Below are 20,101 nucleotides of genomic sequence, written 5' to 3' on the forward strand. Positions count from 1 at the left end.
ATTGGACAGACTGTGATATAGAAGGAAAGAATTTGCAATTATATTTGTTTTGTGAAAAGACTATTGGCGCTGGCTCTTTGTTTTCTTGTGACGTGAAAATCACACAATCAGATATTTGCTTCTCACCACATAAGCGTTCAATTCATCCCTCAAAAGAATCTCCCTGGAATTGCAAATCTATGTATACCAGGGCACAGATAAAAGGAGAGAGCACTCTGGCTGAATTTATATTCTATAGTCAGGGGTTCTGAGGCCACCTGCATCATTTCTATAGCAATGCCTTCTGAGATCAGCTGATTTAGCATCGATCAGGAATTGAACCTAGGCTTATTTATTGATTGCTTTTACCAATTGAAACACTAAGGTCCTGTGTGGACAACTCTCACTGATTCCATCCTCTGGGATCTGCCTCAAAATGGCCTCTTCATTCCCACGCTTACTCTATTTCGGGAGTGGCACCCAGATCTCCCAAGAGAAAAATGTCCGGTTTTTGGACAGCCTGATTTTGGATAATGTACCTGTAAGACGTTATTGTTCCATTAACAGGGACTGCAGAATGTAATGGTCAATCTGGTAAAGTAAATTCAGATTTAGGAAAAAATTGAGAATTCTTAGTTTTGAGAGTCTCAGATGATTCTCATCTACAAATTGTTTGTGTATTCCCAACTTGTGCTGCCACTGACTTTCATCTACTCCAACTTTGCACATTGCACTTCATTTCTGCTCCTTGTATGGAAATGCTTTTTTGTATCTTGGCTGTGCTGACTTTTCTTCTGGCATATTTGCCGTATTGCCTTCAACCAAACTATTAGAAGGCTAGATAATGAGTAATATATTTCAGCTGCCAATAATTATTACAACTTGTACGCTTTTAGAACCGTTTTTCTTGCTAACTGATCCAACTGGATTCCGTGTTCAGTTCATAGACCCTACTGAGTTAACTCATCTCAGCCAGGCAGCCAGTAATTGTTCCTTCAATTGGCTGCCAAAGCCTTGAGTGGAACAGAAATCAGCCAGTGTTCTTACTACATATTGCTATCCAGCAACCTTTATTTGGAGGTGTTTGCATGCGTATGGTCAGTTGTGTTATGACGCGGCAGATGATGTGTGCCAGGCGAATCAAATTCACAAGGGAAACTTGATCATGCTATCACAATGGTTTTGCAATTTGTATTTATTTCGAGATGTGTGTCCTGAATTCAGAAGTAATAAATCCACCAAAACTTCAGAGATTTATTTAGAAAACTAAATTAAACATTTATTAACAAAAGAAAAGATTTCAAGCACGCACATAGGTCTACAAATTACTACCACAATAACTCCTAAAACCCCTAATTAATCTGGCTTCTAGTTACACCCCCGTTAAGGCAATGGTTTAAAAAAAAGGTTTTAAACAGATACCAGCAAGTTAACACACTACCCTGGACAGTAGAATTCAAAGTGGCTTTTCCCCAACTTTGGTTTCTGTAGACAGCGGGTTTAATGCACAAGTACCGGAGGCTTCTCGCACTTCTGGTAGATCTTCCCTGCCACACAGCCTCATTTATACATGTTTCTCCCTTTTAATGTAAATTCCATTCTTCCCATATGTCTTTGAAACTTTACCTTTTCCATAATATAAATCTTTTCATGGTGCTAATATTATCAGTAACCTTTGGGGAAAAGTAAACACACTGCTTGGCCTAGCTTCTCTGGCTAGGTGTAGACATCCTACCATCTCTTTGAAATTCAAACTGCCCTGATTTATCTAAAAATGCAAATTTTCCTCATCTCACGTTCTAAGACGTCAGCCATGTTTTCGCATTTCAAACCTAGCTTCTTTTAATGAATCAAAGCCTCCAGACCAACTGTCTCCAATTCAATTCAATCTCTCCCCTCTCACATCTGCCGCCCCCCAACCACGCACACACACACACACACACCCCCCCCACTATTAACCTACTTGTAAAATAAATCGCAATAATATTGTGAGAATTATTATACTTTCCTGACAGTTAAAGACAGAATTGAGCATGGCTGTGAGTTAGAAGCCTGCCCACACTCTGTTCAGGCTCATGTGAGCAATTACCACTTATACGAATGTAGCAGAGAGCAGCTGCCACCCACAGTATGATATCTAACAGAAGTCAATGGCTTAGGGCAGAGATGTTGATGCACAGAACAAGGAGTTGCTTTTTTAAACGTTTGGCTGTGTGAAATGCATGACAGACTCACTAGCTTATAATGTCAGACTGTGGTGGTTCGCTATTACTATTACTGACAAACTTTCTATGTTTTTATATTCTCAACGTAAGTTTGGCTTTAGCCATAGTGTATAGATTTTACAATGTGGGAAAACAAATTGCAAAAGGCATCCGCCATAACTGTGTGTCTCAACATCAGATCTGGTTTCAAATGACTTAATTTAAAAGTTCCGTGTCTCACATGTTTTGATACATGGTGAGCTGTGAGCACCTATACTCGTGTGGCTTCCAAATTAAATGTTGGCTGGTGCTCAGAGAATTCCAGAACCTAGTACCCTGGATCACTATATCTATCATTTTAAAAAATGCCTGTACTGCTGTTCTGACTTTTGGATCTTGACAGGACTTCTAAAAGGAGGAAGGGAGCAGAGAATAGCTGGATTGAATAGAACTCTGGTGCTGGATGTTTGATTGCCATCTGCTATTTTCTGCTGTCATGAAATTAATATTTTTAAAATTATATTGTTGTGGCTTATTGTGAAGTAGGTTTATGGGTGTGTGTGTGTGTGTGTGTGGATGGTTGTCTGTGTAGCTGATTTAATTGAAGTCAGACTGCAAGCTTAAAATTATCAAAAGAAGTTGGGGGATAAAAAGTATTTGAAATGCTAATGAGTAAACATGGATGAGGATTTAGCACATAAGGTGTGAAGAAAATTTGCATTTTTAGGTAAGTGAAGAGTTATTTGGATTTCAAAGGGATGATAGGATGTTTACAACTAACGCGATAAGCAAGGCCAAGCAGTGTGTTTATTTTTCCCAAAGGTACTGACCATATTGGCAACATGAAAGATTTTTATATTGTGTGATAAGTACATTTCCAAAAACATACAGAACAATGGAAATTACAGATGTGAGAGAGAGAAACATATATAAAGAGAATGGAAGACTATGTTGTGGGGCCATGTTAGATCTAAGAGGACCATGTAAAACAGTTTTGGGGAAGCCTCCAGCCACTTTAGCAGGAGTCTATTGTGTCCAGTAACCAAAGGTGGAGGAAAGCCTTTGGAATTCTACTGTCAAGTGGGTGCTGTGGCAAACTCGCTGGCTTGCTATTTAAATTTAAAATCTATTTGGTCTGTTGCCTTAAAGGGACTGTGTAGTTGGGAATCAGGCTAATTAGAAATTTTGGGATTCCAAAAGTATTAAGTAACTGTAATCTTATGTATGTGTTTGAAATATTTTCTTTTGTTAATAAATGTTTTAATTTAGTTTTTAAAAAATCTCTAAAGGTATTAGTGGACTCATTACTTATGAATTCAGTGCACAAATCTTCTAGTAATAAATACAAATTACAAAACCATTGATAGCATGGCCAAGTTCCCCTTGTGGATTTGGTCTGCCTGGCACACATCACCTGCCACGTCATAACACTGCATTAATGCACTAACTTTGTACCAAAATGTACCAGCTTGCTAAAAATATTTTTTAAAATGTAGACCAGTCTTGCGTACACTGAAGTTACCACCTTCCCATTGTGCATTTCTGCCCATTAGGAGGTTTGGGGTTTTTAATACCTTTTGCTTCTAATATTGCAATGTGTAATTCCACATGTGCATTTGTTCTTGCTGTTTTAATATGTACTGGGGGTTTTCATGTCAGAAGTGAGCCTTGGGATTTGCAAGTCTTTGTTGCCTTTTGTGAATATTTTCTTAAAACACAGAGCTTGGCAGTGATATTATTAATGAGCAGGATATGCCTTCAAGGTACAAATAGCATGAGTTGTCACTCTAAAGAATGATATATCTGAACACCTGTGAGTACAGCATGAGGTTTGATTCTGTATACATAAAACAGTCGAAAACCCAAGCCCCATAAGAAGCCTTACCAGGATTGTGGGATGTTACAAGTGCAATCAGGTCCTAGCAAGTCAGATTGGTGGAATAGTCATTCCTTATTCTTTTTTTCAGGGTTAGATTTTCAATGGACAAAGGAAGGAGGGAAGGTAAAAAGAAGTTAAAACTGCAATTAATCCTAAGCTTGGACTCCAAGCAGTTACGTATCTTTTTCAGGGTGGCAGGCCCAAGTTTTGATGGGGAAATCTTGCTAAAGTTGGAGGAATGTGTCCTATCAGGAGCATCTCCAAGGGCATGGGCAACATCGGAATGGTTCAAGTTGGAGAGTAAGAGAGAAAGGGAGAAACATTGATCTGTGTGAAATGACCAAACCCCTCTGACTTTACATGAAATACTCATGAAATTATGATCATGTGGGTTTTATGTAATAGATTTATGTTCATAAATGATGTATGATGTGTGTTTTATTTTATGACTAGCACCTTTCCTATGCATTCAGCATGTTGATTCAGAGGATATGCTGGAAGTGTGTATATCTCATCTTATTGATATGGCACATGGGTTCTTGTGCAGTTCTGATTGTGTTGTTTTGAGAAATGGGCACACTCTAAATTATGGCTGTTTTGAGCGCACCAGCACCAGCTATGGCCAGGCTTGCAGCATCAATGATGAGTATTTAATCCAGCATTTGAAATTGGTGGCTTCCTGTCTAATTATCAGAGATTGTTTCCTCCCACTTCCCTCTTGTCTCTCCTTCTACTCATCTTTGCCCTTCCTCTCATCTTTCCTGCTCTTCTTGCATTTTAGATTTACCTATCTTCCAGTTTTTAATTTCCCTTGCCAGTAATTGACTTGCCCTTTTCTGTGCTGCCTTTGTCTTGGTAGCTTTGCTTTCTTGACATGCACTATAAAGTGTGGTGTTTTTTTTCTCTGTGCTGAGTTGCTCTGTGCCTTTTGACAGTAGGGAGGAGTGATCATGGCAGTGGGAGGAGAATACCCAACCCTTTGAGAGAAACTTTGGATAGGCAGGGAGGAAAGCAGTAAAATTGAAGTGCTTGTGAAAGATCATGAATGTGTAGAGAATAGATCCCAGGCTACACATGCACGAATGTGTAGAGAATAGATCCCAGGCTACACATGCACGAAAGAGGAGGAAGGTCAGATGAAAAGTTGAAGCTGCAGCAAAGGGACAAAAAACATTCAGTTTTTTTTACAAAGAAGCAGTAGCCTCAGAATGTGCATTGCCACGCAGAATGTTGTATTGACAACTTCGACAATTTTAAGCATTTTAAATATTTATGTTGCCACATAGTCAGCTGGGTCAGAAATTAAAATTACAGCCGGTATCTCGAGAAACTGAATTTATTAGTCTGTGAAACTCTTCCCCGGAAAGCAGTAGAGACCTGGTCATTGAATTTATTTAAGGCTGAGCTGGATAGATTTTTGATAGACAAGGGAGTCGAAGGTTATTGGTGGGGGGGGGGAGCGGAAATGGCAGGAAGGCAAAGTGGAGTTGACCATAATCCGATCTTATCAATTGATGGAGCAGGCTCAAGGGGCCGAATGGCTTACTCCTGCTCCAAAGTCCTATGTTCCTAGGGATTCATTGAAGTAATTGGTTAAAATTGCAGCTTTTCAAAAGGGTTGCATTTCTGTGCAGTCTGTATTTCAAAAATCATAAATTTTTTTAACTTCAACCAATGAGCAAACAGTGACACTTGGCTACCATGGAGGTACCTAATTTCCATTCCAAATAAATTGTGCATCTACAGGAAAACTTGTCAGCAGCCATTTTATTGTAGTTGTCATTCATTACATACATGTGCTCCTGCTCCAACTAAAATAATTTTTTTGCTGCTCAATAGTTTGGAATCTCAGGTTTTCTTGCAGTGGTGGTGGAATAATTTGAGCTACCATGTGCTCTGTTCTGAGTTACAATGATTAATGACCAGTGTGCTGAAGTTGTGTTTTTGCATCCTTTTGAATAAGTATTACTCTTTCCTTTGAAAGTATTAAGGGTTAATCCTGGTTAGTTTAAAATAACTAGTTTGCATACGAATAAGAAAGTAAAATGTGAATATAGAGAGGTAGTGTGTGTTGGAACGCAAGTGTATCCATTGTGGTGAGTACGATACTGGTCCATCCTCGTGATCACCCCTGCCATGTTGGCTTCCTCATCTCAATCATGTTACCTACTTGCAGTTGGGGTGTTGGGGCAGGGTGGGAGCATAGTGCCACAGTGAGGAAAACAACATTGGAGGGATAGTCAGCTTTTGTGTCCTTGCATTAGGTGATCATTGTTTTGAATAGCATTGGTTGAAGTCTTTGAGCAGGTTAATGTGACGATAGATGAGTCATGGCCGAAGCATGACAAATTTTATACGTGCTCAGTTTTGTTAAATCTGCACAGTATAAACAACAGATTCTACAGCAAGAAAGCTGGCACAAATTCTGTAATGTAAAAGGGTGCGGGTTTGCTTCAACTCTGTCAAATCCTAATCTGTTCAAATCCAAGCCCCTCTGATTGTTGTTTTTGTTTAAATGGGGTTAGAAAGTTTAGGCACCTAAATCTGTCCATCTTTTTGATTAATGTAGGCAAATTGTGCCTCAACAGAAATGCTAATCTGCCCAGATTGAATTGATTTGTACACTATAGTCACTTTGTCAGACAGTGGGCAGGTTCCCTATTTCTGAGCTTTTGAATTGGTTGCTGGGAGATGCTCAAAAACAGTCTTGAGATGCTTTGCTTGTATGGAAGCTGGTAGCCTCTATACTGTTCCACCCTGTGATGTTCCAGCTATGAGGAAGGACTTTGAGGGGAACTGGAGGTATCTTTTCTGCTTCTGTCGCAAATGTCATCTATTCTACTCCCAAATGCATGAGAGATTGTACTGCTATGTAGCTATTCTCGTTATTGATATTTTCTTGTTTTGTCGTCCTCCAACTCCCTGCATTAGCCATTTCTGATCTGATTATCAGCATTAACACATTCTGTAATAGAGACCTTTCATAAAGGAACTGACAGGGTGATACCAGTGAGGTGGGAGGTAACTGAACTGCACTTCTTTGTAAGCGACCTGGTCAGATATTGTTTCCATTGCTACTACAAATGCCACTGCCTGATTGGTTAGTAGGAGGAATGTTTGTTTGTGAGACTGAAGGATTGTCATGCATCCTAGTTACATCTCCAACTCTGCTTTGATATTAAAATATCCTGATAAATGTCCCAGTTCATGCTGTAATTTATAAAACATTTAGGTTTATGTACTTGGGTATTACTGATAAATGTTAGAACAAACCACAAGAATTTCAAATCTGCCGCCTTCCTCACTGATTAAAAGAATTATTAAATACAGTGTGATGCGCTGGAAGAATTACTGCTCTCCCATTGCATTGTTTGGTCAGCCCAGTTGTGTTCACTAAAGAAAATTTTTTTGGAAAGGTGTTACTTTTGTGTGGTGTTCATACTTATGTATATTTCAGAGTTGCATGTTTATTGTGTCCATTAAAAGAAGTAAACATTTTAAACTCATTTTACCTATACATTAACTGTTTGCTTCAGGGCTTGGAAAGGAAAAACATACAAGTCATGTCTTCATATGACCAAATGGTGCTGCTAGGTTCCTCTTTTTTTTTTTAACCCCTCTTGTTAATTTTCTCCCTGCCTCCTGAAAATTTTGACGACTTGATTTTACTTGAGTCACGTAAACCAGAACAGGTAAGGATGAAAGATTTCCTTACATAAAGGACATTAGCAAACCAGATGGGTTTTTGAGACAACCCAGTAGATTCATGGTTACCATTAATGAATATAGCTTTTCAATTCCAGATTTATTTAATTAACTGAATTTAAATTCCCCAGCTGCTGTGGTGGGATTTGAACTTCTGCCTCTGGATCATTAGTCCAAGCCTCAGGATGACTAGTCCAGTAACAATTGCCTATGCTACTGTACCCCCATGTCGTCATGTGGCTTCTTTGGCACTGATCACTCTCCAATACCTGATCAAAGTAGCCACTTAATTTAAGTCTTGATGATGTGTGTTGTCAGGCACTTTAACCATAGGGTATCGTGCCCCGTATGTTGTTCCTGATTTGAGCTCTCCCCTGATGTTACTGTGCAGGGATTATCAGATGGGGATTAGGAGCAGCAACCTTGTTTCTTTTTCCCTATCCAATCCAATCAGTTATAGTACCCAGTTTCTGCTCTGCTTAGATTAGTTAACTAAGCACTGACCAGATATCAAACCTATTACCTTCCTGATCATTTTTTTAAGTTTGTGGAACCATCTTAAGAATTTTTCACTCTTTTTCATCACTGTATCCTTCTCTAGGGGATAGTCCAGCAAATTGCAAGCCTCTGCCAGTTTTGTTCCTCTAACACCCTAAAGTGATTTGTGTCTTTTTTTTCCTCTCCCCTTTTGAGAAGTACTTGACCTCTACTTGATATCTTCTCTTAATTGCACAGCAAGACTAAGACCTTGCCATTGAGATTTCCATGCATGACTATTCAACAAATCCACCATTCAACAGGATAACTGGGAAAGAGGCATAGTTATGTTAAGAGACTAGGTAAAATTGGGTAGTATTCCCTAAAGGTGCAGATTAAGGAATGATATAATTGAGGTGTTAACAGTAAGGGAATTGATACGCAGAGGGAAAGGCTTTTCCCTCTCGTACAGAAATCTAGAGCAAGGGAATGTAATAAAATTAGAATGGAAAATGAATGCTGGAGAAGTTTCTTAATGTGGTAAGCTGTGAACATTTGGAATGCAATGCCTCAGTCACCGATGAATCCAACATTAATGCAGGTACTTGAAGTATGGTTTTTTGAGAGATATGGACAGGGCAGGAAATTCCAATTGAAGTGAGATTTGCCGCGGCTAACAAAATAGCAAGTAGGCTGGGATGCGCTGAATGACCTTCCCATGCTGTTGCCACTCTGTGGTGCACTGCATTGGAGCATCAGTTCATTGCAATATGCTGTCTTTTACGTTGTCACACGTTCTTCATCTGTGAGCTGGTACATTGAGTGTCAGTGGACCATATGGGACTTTACAACTGAGCCCAACCTTGTCCTCATCTGAGGTGCAAACACATATTTTCCAACCTCCTCAGAGAAGCCCAAAGATACCAAGGCTGTTTGTCGTGGTCCTACTACTGTCCAGCTGAGAGCACAGGCCAAGGACTCAACCTTGGAACCTTCCAGTTTATTTGACTTTACAATGCAAATACCCAGAAAGCATTGAGGGTTGCTCACAAATTGATACATTTTGATCAGAAAAAAATTGCTTGGGAATCCAAGGCATGACATAATTGGATGCTCCAAATGCGGTGTCTTATTTTAAGTCATCTTCAGTTTGAATAAATGTTTGCCTGATTCTAAGAAGGAAAATAATTTATGGTAAAGGTTTTCTACTTAGAGCCATTTACTGTGTTGGGGAGGTTGTTGCTGATTGTTGCATTGCTGGCTACTGTTCAGTAGATGGGGAAAGAGTTAATGTTTTTTTTAAATGAGGGCCTGTAAAAAGGTATTTTACTGCTGAGTAAACTCAAGTTTCGGTGTTTATGCGGCACATTGAAACTAAATTAAGGTGGTTATTCTGTTGCAAAGGTAGCATTCATGCAAGGCTGAGTGCAAGGCAGATATGTTAAACTACCCATTATGAAGGAGGCGGGATGAGATCAACAAATTTGTGCTCGAGTGACTACGTGGAGTGTAAATCACCAGGCTCCTTACTATACTGCTGGCTACTAAGGTAAAATTGCTGTCTCCCCCACCCCAAGCATTTGGCAGCTGTGCTTTCTGTTACCTGGGCCCATGTTCTATATCACCCTCCCTAAACTTCTCCACTACACCTCATTCTCTTCAAGACTCTCAAAATCCCCTCTTTGATCAAGCTTGGAGTCACTCCTCTTAGTGTCTCTTTTTTGGTTTGCTTACGTTTGTGAAGTGCCTTGGGATATTTTTCTACATTAACGGCAGGTTGTTTACACTCTGGACTGAGGGAGAGAGCTACAAATAGTTTTGCACTTGGGAGAATTTTTTAACTGTTGGGTTTTCAGTATTTGCTGAGGCTTCAATTTCGCCATTACTTTGGTTACCAGTGGGCTTACATTTTTGAGATGCTGTCCAAAAAATTCTTGATTAATTCAGGGAGAAGTTGCCCACAAACAGCATTTGATACCCTGGAACACCCCAAACAACAGTGTAACAATACAAACCGAGGAACAGGCAAAACAAAAGACTTGCAATCATGTAATATCGCCTTATGTTTCTCGGAAATGTCTCAAAGTGCTTCCCTTACAATAAGTTGCTGTGAAGTACAGAGTTTGTTTATGTAGGCAACTGATGCAGTGGGTTGTGCAAAGCAAGAACCGACAAGTTGCAATGAAGTAAATACCCAGTTAATGTGTTATGGCTGAGCAAGCATGTTAACTGGGATACCTGTCGAATGTCCTGTTTTTCAAGCATTAGCATGAAATGCTTAGTGTCCACCTGAACCACCACAGCCAGCACATGGGGCTTCAGTTCAACATTTCATCCGAAGGTTATCACCTCTGACAATGCAGCATCTCCTTAGCACTGCACTGATTGGCAGCCTAGCTCACGTGCTCAAGCCCTTCAGTGAGATTAAATCCACAGCCTTTGAATCAGAGATAAAATGCTACAACTGAGCCAGGTTAACATAAGTTATGGATCTCAATTTTGGGGGAAGCGAATAAACCTAACAGCTTAGGAACTGACATAGTGGAAGGTTTATCACCCCATGTCATACTGTATACCGAATTGAAGCATCCTAAGCCAAAGAATATGCAAATAAAAAATGCTGGAAAAACTCTGGTATGGCAGCATCTGTGGAGAGAGAATCAGAGTCAACGTTTCGAGTCCAATATGACTTCTTCATCTCCGAAGAGGTATATTGGACTGGAAATGTTAACTCTGTTTCTCTCTCCACAGATGCTGCCAGACCTGCTGAGGTTTTCCAGCACTTTATTTTTATTTCAGATTTCCAGCATCGACAGAATTTTGCTTTAATATTATAAGAAAACACCTTGGACCACATAGACTTTCAACGTGTGGGAAAAGGAATGATCAAACTCTTTTGAGGATGTGCAGCAGAACATAAGAAAATGTCCTCTCAATACTTCAGATATTACACTTACTGTTAGTATCTGTTTTCTAGGGGATGCATCCTAAATCTTAGCTTTCAATCACATGAAAAATGTGTCATCTCAGCATTGAGATCAAATAGGTTCGTCATAGGGAGAGGCGGTGGTATAGTGGTATTGTCACTGGACTAGTATTCCAGAGACCCAAAGTAATGCTTTGGGGTTTGAATTCCACCATGGCAGATGGTGAATTTTGAATTCAATAAAAATCTGGAATTAAGAATCTGATGATGACCACGAAACCACTGCCAATTGTTGTAAAAACCCATCTGGTTCATTAATGCCCTTTTAGGGAAGGAAATCTGCCATCCTTACCTGGTCTGACCTACATGTGACTCCAGGCCCACAGCAATGTGGTTGACTCTTAACTGCCCTCCAAGCAAAGGCAATTAGGGCATTTATTGTTGGCCTAGCCAGTGACATCCACATTCCATGAATGAATTTTTAAAAAATTCCTCCCCATGGCTTCATCTAAGATTCAGGAGCTGAATTCAGTCATGAAATTAGCAAATGTGCAACACCTATCCTAAAAGAAGGACAAGCTGTGGAAATTTTGATCGTTTGAAAGACATACAAGCAACTAAATAACAAAACTATAACTTAACAGTAAATTAAAATTGATATTAGTAAGACCACCTTATAGTGAAATAGTTTATACTGCATTTTGAGACATAAAGCTGCCTAGAGTTGATACAACTAATGCAACATGAACTAATCATAGAGTTCTTTATTTTCAAATTTACCTAAAAGCGCATATTACCATTGGTTACTTGATTTTAATGTATTTGCTCCATGTATGGCAAGTTTATTTCTCATAAGTTTATTGGTTGGTTGCAAGTTCTACCACAATTTAGCTAACTTCTGTAGCTGACGCCTTTTTCATGCTAAATTTTGTTAAAGCAGCTTTAGTTGGTGTGCTTTGGTCAGTTTTAAATGAAGTCCACAAATATTTGAATAATAATTGAATAATCCCTCCTCTTCCTCTTTTTTCCTCCCCCCTCGGTCTACCTCCTTTCATTTTTTTCCCTCCCTCTTGTTTAAAGAAAAGTTGTAAGGTATTAGCATGACTTGAGGAAAGAAAGAAGAAACTTGGACTTTTCAGCCTTGATAGGGCCAATTCTTGAGAGGTGATCTTAGAGGTACATGAAATAAATAATGTGAAAAAGGAAAATTCAGAAAATCATATCAATTAAATTGAAAGGACAAGCAGACACAGGTTCAAACTAGTAAAAGGCAAGTTTAGGATTGATATTAGTAAGTTCTTCATGGTGATCAATATGTGGGGAATCCTAGATAAAGAAATGAATGGAAAAGTCATGGAATTATTTAAGAACCAATTTGATGCTACAATCGGGCGGAGGGGGGGGTGGGCACATTCAACCATTGTGGATGGATAAGTTAAGATGAGCTGAAAGTTCTTCCTCACCTATAATTACCTTGATTTAAAACCGATTAGCTTTGGGGCCTTTTAATGCTTGCCTTGGGGAGTGCGGTAGGAATGGTGTTTTGTCATTTCAGAATTTGGACCTGGTGTTAAGTACAGCAAAATTCTGTACGGTACTAATTTGAATGCTGTCTAGGTCTATAAACCGAAAAACAATGAAAATGTGTACTGCAGTGTGTAAACCTTCCAATAAGTCAGTGTCATATAAAATTAAGATTAGTTTCTTTGCTCAGACAGTCCAAATGTTAAGGTATAGTTTGAGATGTTAAATTTTTATGGTTAAATGTGAGGAGCACAGAAACCCAAATTGATCTTTTCAAGTTAAGTTTCTGTGATTTTTCCAATTTACTAATGTGTAACAAATTATTGGCCAGTTTAGCACGAATGTGGTGTTCCAATGTGGTATACTGAAAGGGGGGAAGTGTTTGACACTCAGATGTACAGTGTGCCCTATACTGTTGGAAAGTTCTGAAGATGGAACAGAAAGGAAATGACAGCTGAGTCACCCTAAAATGCTGTTGGGGGTACTTCCTGTCTTGAGAAGTGTTGCTAAAACCAGGGAACGTGTCACATATTTGCCTTTTAGGTTTCAATGTGGTGTGCACATAGTGGAAAGAATAAGAGATTTTAAAATGGGTGTGGGCAAGGGGTCTTGCTTGATGACCGACTTAGTAATGGTCCTGAACACAGCTTGACATAAACACAAAACCACACAAAGAATGTTCCAGGTATAACATTCAGTCAGTGCCACATGTGGTGAAATTGGCAGTAGGTGTGCAAGCCTCAGTGCTCCTGGGCTGGGGGGGGGCGCAGAACAGCCATGATTCCTGCTCCAGGCACTTCCAAATGGTGATTGAGCTCAGCTGCGAGATTCATTTTGTCCCCTCCCCTTACTACTATCCTTCATCCTCTCTTGAATCCCTCTTTTCAAAAAAAATCAAATAAGCTGTTAGCGCTCACCATCCAAGCTCACACATGAATAGCCACTTGAACAAGGTACAGCCAGCAACTGTGAAACCATAACCCAGAAAATATTGGCATCTTCACAAGGCAAGCAAATTGGAAAGAAACAAATAGGGAGAAAGAAATGGAGATGGAAAATATGACCTGCATTTTAAATGGCAGGTTTTTCCTATTTGCTTGTTATATTTGAGAGTTCCAGTTAGTTCTCAGGCATTTAATACTGTACCAGAGTGGCCTGCTACCATGGCAAATGCACTGGTTGCCATGGCAGTTTTTGAATTGGATATTTTAATACATAAAGTAGAAAGTTTTTTTTATTCGGACTAATTTTGCATTCATAGGACTGAAAGGCCAAGGATTGTGGGAATTGTGTTGTGGGGATGGTTTGTTGACTGTCAGTTGGCATCCTGCTTGACTTGGAACTCTGATACAATGACAAAATTACGTGGCTACATTTCATCCAAAATAATATGATTTAATTTTGGGATTGAATCTGCTGTATCTTCTTTTTCATTTAAACAGAATGCTTATGTGAATTTAATCCCTGAATTTAAATCAAAAAAACTCTCCCAGACAGTTGGAATGATGTGTGAATTCTGAGAGACTGCACTTTTGTTTCTCACTCTCAAATTTGGCTTTGTTATATTTGTAATCTCACTGACCCTCGCACTGCTTGTAGCGTTTCATAATTTTCAAATTTAAAGAAAAGATAAATTTCAAGTAGCAGTGAATATTTTAGCTTTAAAACCCAGGGTATATGAAGCTACTTTTGATTACTCCTATTTAATTTTTGTTAACTGATTGCTACCAGAGTTGAATTTAAAGAAGCCTTTTTATATAATCTGATTTTGTAGGAGGCCAGAATACAGCAATAATTGTATTGCCTGATTGCCCTTGAGATTGAACCTCATAGTAGTTGCTGGAGTTCCATCCAGACAGTGTGTTTTAAGGCCCGTGATGAGTGTGTTTTACGATGGGTAGTGGGAAAGAAATGGAAATGGGGCTTTTCTGCAAAACCATGCTTTCTGCTGACTAGTTGAGTGGTCTTGATGGCTGCTGTGGAGAAGGCAGCAGTCCGAACTGGCCAATTTCCTGGCTGAAAGATTAATGTTGTTGATAAATGGCAACTGTGGGGAACCAAGTTCACCTAAACAATTTGATCTTTAATGGTGTACAGCACTTCCAGACTTTTGGATTATTGTAAATGGTTTATGTCTCGAATTGCTCTTGGAGTTGGAGTGTTACTGTCATCTCCAGGAACTAGATTTCCATACAGTCCAAACTGCAGGAGTGAAAGTTTCCTGTATGAAATTGTTTTGACCAGTATCACCATTTCCGAGGAGGGATAAGCCCATGGTACAAAACTGTTACAAACTCTTCTAATAGGGATGGCTGTGTGGACAATTCACCCTGATGCTTATTTGGGGCAGCATATAGGGATCGTAAATTTGCATTTTTCTATACTGTATATGTCATGAGTGCTGCATGGTGTCACAGAGCAGTGGAAGTACAAAAATGTCTCATTTCCCAGCAGTGATGTGCTTTACCTTGACCAGAACAAAAATACTAATAGTACTGTCCTGAAAATGTAGACATTAAATCAAATACTTTGAATGCTGGAAGGTAACACACATCTTGTGTAAAATTTCTCTTCCTATTATTCACTCATTTCCATTGTGGTTGAGAAGAAATTCATGTTTCATGACTGCTCGCTCCCTCCCTCTGTCTCTTAGCTGAAGGAGAGTGATCACTGGTAAGCTGTTGGGAAGAGGAGGAAATGGGAAGAATATCTCAAGTGTTTAAGGATGTTATTTCAAAATAGCTCCATTTAACTGTTGTGTATATTTTTCTGTCCAGTTACCTTCTCTCAATCACAGCGATTACTCTTGCTTCTGCTGTCATAGCTGTGCCACAGTTTTTGCCTGCTACTCCAAGTTGTCGTTATCCTATAATTTACCCTTGATAGTTCTTATTTATTATTTATGAGTCCAATTCTGTCCATTTCCAAAATGTATTCTTTGAGAGAATTTTTTTACACATTTTATCCTAATTATTGCTTTGTTCCAGAGAGAGGTTTTCTAGGTCTGCTATTGTGTCAAATGGTGCTAATGAATTACTTGGATCAATAAAATGACCTGAGTGGAGGGATTGTGACTGTGTGGGTGTGGGTCTTTTGGTGTGCTTGTGTTTTTATTTATATATATATCTACATTGTGTGCTCATAAGCTGAAGGACAACAGTGCTGTAGAATTGGATTCCCCCCACCCACCCCCCACACTTTTTCTGTACGCAAATGACCTCCCAGTCATCTATAATACTGGGCCCTCTCTTGCTTCAAACTTACAAATATTTGGCTAAGGATGCTCCATGAGGGTTCACAAAAATTGGTTGCTGCAAACTAGTTGCCACCTGGCCTGTCTTGATCAGCACCCCATACCTGGTGTCTAGCCCTGTCGTCTTGTGGCTCCATCTGACATTTCTGATGTTCATTTGCAGCCAACTCCATCAAGGTTGAGATGTACAGCGATCAAGAGGCAGGGAGGCTTCTGGCACAGGAGGATGGCGCTAGTGATAAAGATGAAGCAGTCATTGTGGATGTGTCTTTTTCGGACCCGCTAGGATTCTTTGAGGGCACGGGGCAGGGACCTCATTCTCCTGGAGGGATTCGCCTTCCTAATGGAAAACTGAAGTGTGATCTATGCGGAATGGTCTGCATCGGACCGAATGTTCTTATGGTACATAAGAGGAGCCACACTGGTAAGTATGCTTACACAAGTAAGGAAATGGAGTGGCATGTAGTGGGGCTTAAAGTCTGTCTGTGGTGGCAGTTGTTTAAACTCACTTGTGATTTATTTGCCCATGAAGTTTGGCCAGTTATTTCTGACACTGGGGGCCTGTAGTGATAGGGGCAGACAAATTGAACTGTAGTGTCCACACTACTCTGTGGAGTGTAGAGTTCACCCTAGATATATTTTAGAAGCCTTTCAAAACCTTTCTGCAAATGTCCTTGGAGCTTTTGTTTGTCCTTTTACACTTCCATTTGCACTTTTTCTCTCTCAACCCACTACAGCAGTATATCTGCAAAATCAAAAATGTAACCAGTTTCGGCACAATTCCATTTCAAATGAGTCCACAGTGCAAAACTACAATAAGTTGGCACTAAATTCACTGAAGCCTGTGTGGACAGCTTGTTTGGAGAATGGAAGTATTGCACTGATGCATCAGGCTGTGGCTGGAGTTAAAGTGCATTGGGGCAGAGCGAGCTTTATCTTGCATCAAACCTGTGCTGTATCAGACCTGGAGGTGCCAGGTGCAAAATCCCTTTCCCAGTATTGATGTCTCTCAGCTTGAGCACAAAATTTACTAGAAAAAGTTGCCTTCGTTTGTTTGTTTACTACCAGAATGCTATGTTTATAGAATGTATGTATACTGGAATTTGATTTCTATGAACAATTTTTGACCAGTGCTGTGGCAAGAAAGCTGAGAGGGCCTTTCAGTGCTTGGGGTTAGATTTTTTTTCTCTCCTTTTTGTCGTCTTGCTAATTTTTCCTCCGGGCGCATCGAACTGCAACATGAACTGGTTTCGTAATTATATATTTACAGGTCAGGGTACCTGATGCTCTTGCTCAAACCCTCAAGATCACAAATGGTCAAATAATAATTGATACCTTTTAATCAGCCTTCTATTGGATTGAGTATCTTTGATAAACTGCTAAGGCTACACTGTATCTGAAATGGAACATCTTGATAGCTTCTTCAAGGTTAAACTTGACAATCTGATCAGCATGTCATTAAACTGAATACGCAGCTAATCATCCTGGGAATAAATAAGACTTATTAAATCCTTCCAAAGCAATTTTAAATTTGTATTTTATACGATGATAGATTGCGATGATGAGTGATCTGAAGGTTGAAATTGGTTGTGTGTCAGATTCAAACACCTTTTACTTTTGTTCGGACCAGTGTTGACCTGGCTAAGTTAACAAAATTCTTGCCTCAAAAGGTTCTGGATTTAAACCTCACCAGGATTTGAGCATAAAATTCAGGCTGCAGCAGTTAAGCAGTTAAGATGCCATTTGCTTGGGACAATAAGCCAAGGCTCCATCTGCCTATTCCTATGGTGCAGGTGGATGTCAAATTCAGCGGCATTATTTAAAGAAGAGCAGGGAATTTATCAAGCATCCTGGCTAACTGTTGTCCTCAACACCACCAAAAATATTAAATGGTCATTCATCTCATCTGTTTATGGGACCTTGCTGTGCATCAAATGGCTGCTGCATTCAGTAATTGTACTTCAAAGCAATTCGTTGCAAGTGAAATACTTTGGAATGCCACGGGAGACACGATAAAGCATTTTACAAATATAAATTATTATTTTCTGTTTACTATCATCAAAAAGTCAGTTTCATTCCATATGTGGCTTACATCATCTTGAATTTCAGAAATTGGTAAATCCTTTGTTTTCCAGCACTGTCATTCTTCACATTAATGAACGCAAAGGCTGTTGAAAGGCTGGTATGTATTTAAACATATTTTTTACTTTCTTGCTCTTTGACCTTTCTGCCTATCTTTCTTCCTTAGGCGAACGCCCCTTTCATTGTAACCAGTGTGGTGCCTCGTTCACACAGAAAGGAAACCTCCTGCGGCACATCAAATTACACTCTGGGGAGAAGCCTTTTAAATGTCCATTCTGTAATTATGCCTGTCGGAGAAGGGATGCGCTCAGTGGACACCTCCGAACACATGCAGGTTGGTGGGTGGAATCTTGTAACGAACATGGAGGGAAAAGTGAACTTGTTTTTACACAAAAAAAAACTGAACCTTCTCTTGCACAACAGCTGTTTTCAAGATTCAAGAAGAAATTGAGTAAATAGACTTTGAGAACAATGGGATTGTATTTAGGGGAGGGGCAAGGTGCAGAATGTCAACTTAATCATAGAATGGAGATTGAGACAAAAGTCTCTTACAAAGGTTTTTAAAATAATTTAAACAGCATATTTCAGATTTTTAAAAGACATTTGAAGAGCATGTATGAAATCTGTTAGTTATAGTATGCTTCTTTAGTAGTGCTTTCTTATAGGTTTCATGCTCTGCAGTGCTTCTGTAGGTATTTGTACAGCTTGTTTGCTGTATAGCTTGTTTGCTGCTGATCCATACAGATCAGTTTTGATTTCTGGGACATGTTACAGCTGATCTTTGTCAGTGTGCTTCCAGTTGACCTCTGTTTCCTTAGGATTGGGGGGGGCGGGGGGGCTGGGAAATGTGCGTTTGTAAATTGCTCGGAGTTGCAGCTCCTGTGGTTATCCAGTGACTACCCACCCCTCAACTGACTAAAATTGCATATGTATGCATGTCAAGTGAGGTCTGAATCTACGCTGTCCACTGTCAAGTTGCTTGCTGATGGTCAACGTTGAAGTTCATACATGCCAACACTTCTGTTAACTATAGCCCAGCAAGAGCATGTTTAACTGATCAATGGTCATTTCAATATCAGCGGTCATTTCATCTCACGGGATATGATTCCATAATTTCCTATGCTTACAGGAGAAAAGGCAAGATAGGTGGGTATGTAATAGTCAGATCCCTTGCTCACCCCCTCCAAGCATGGGCCTGAAACCTGTAAATGCAAACTGAAGGAATTGAACATGAAACTGAGCCTCAAGCAAAACTATAGATGAGAAGTTTCCCCCCCATGTAGAGTAGTAAAGTGGAATAGACTTCACAAAGGCAGTTATAGTATGATGTACTCAACAGGCATATTTGGAATTTTTCTAATTTTTGTTATAGCTGGGTGATTACTGGATGGAACATAAAGGCTCTTGTGCTGCTAGCATCATGGCAATATCCTTGTGGAATGCAGCTAGCTAGAATTGAGTGGTGCAGATTGTGACTGTGGTGCAGGTTTGATATCCTGGAGTGTTGCAAGATTGCCATTGACTATCCAGGAGAAAGTTGCCTTATCTTGGAAACCCTTATCTTCAGTTTCCCATTTACTCAGGGATTACTGGAATGAAGTAAAACCTATACAAATACAAATTAATATATGGTCTATTGGAAGAACAATTTGATGGCTAAGTAGCTTTTCTTCCAAAGTGCAGACACGCAGTTTAGTCATTGTATGCAAGTGTTTTTTAAGCGCAAGAGCTACAGGAAGAACACTTTCTAGTTAGAATCATTATTTAAGGCTCCGTGACGTAAGCGTGTCCTTCGGCACTAACTGAAATGATTTGTGCTAGTTGGTTGTGTTTTGCAGTTCTCAAATAGAGATCATTGTGGTATTTTCATTCTTGCCACCAGAGCAGGTGCCACATTTCTGTTAAAACAAATGCTGAGAGAGGGGGGAAAAAAAATCCCCTTTTTTTCGAAGCCTGACTTTGCCTAACACAGCCATGCTGGCTAGCAGTTCACAAGATAAAATCAGTTAGGTTACAAATACATTTTTTTATTTAAAAATAAGTTAGGCAAAAGTGTATTTGGCCTTGAGGGC

General features: G+C 39.6%; 2 protein-coding genes across 8 annotated transcripts in view; both read left to right on the forward strand.

Moving 5' to 3' along the window:
• cdk2 (cyclin dependent kinase 2) overlaps positions 1-20,101 on the forward strand; it is a 434,240-nt gene that overhangs the window by 288,691 nt on the left and 125,448 nt on the right. The gene's annotated exons all lie outside the window — the stretch shown is intronic.
• ikzf4 (IKAROS family zinc finger 4) overlaps positions 1-20,101 on the forward strand; it is a 160,434-nt gene that overhangs the window by 111,822 nt on the left and 28,511 nt on the right. For 5 of the 7 annotated variants that reach the window (XM_078534577.1, XM_078534578.1, XM_078534572.1 and 2 more), the window contains exons 4-5: positions 16,111-16,371; positions 18,196-18,363. In XM_078534577.1, coding sequence (XP_078390703.1) covers positions 16,111-16,371; positions 18,196-18,363 — 429 coding nt within the window. The remainder of the gene's footprint in view (positions 1-16,110; positions 16,372-18,195; positions 18,364-20,101) is intronic. The other 2 variants (XM_078534575.1, XM_078534576.1) reach the window with 1 other exon arrangement.

This window comes from Cetorhinus maximus, chromosome X (assembly GCF_964194155.1).
Source record: "Cetorhinus maximus chromosome X, sCetMax3.hap1.1, whole genome shotgun sequence".
Lineage (NCBI taxonomy): Eukaryota > Metazoa > Chordata > Chondrichthyes > Lamniformes > Cetorhinidae > Cetorhinus > Cetorhinus maximus.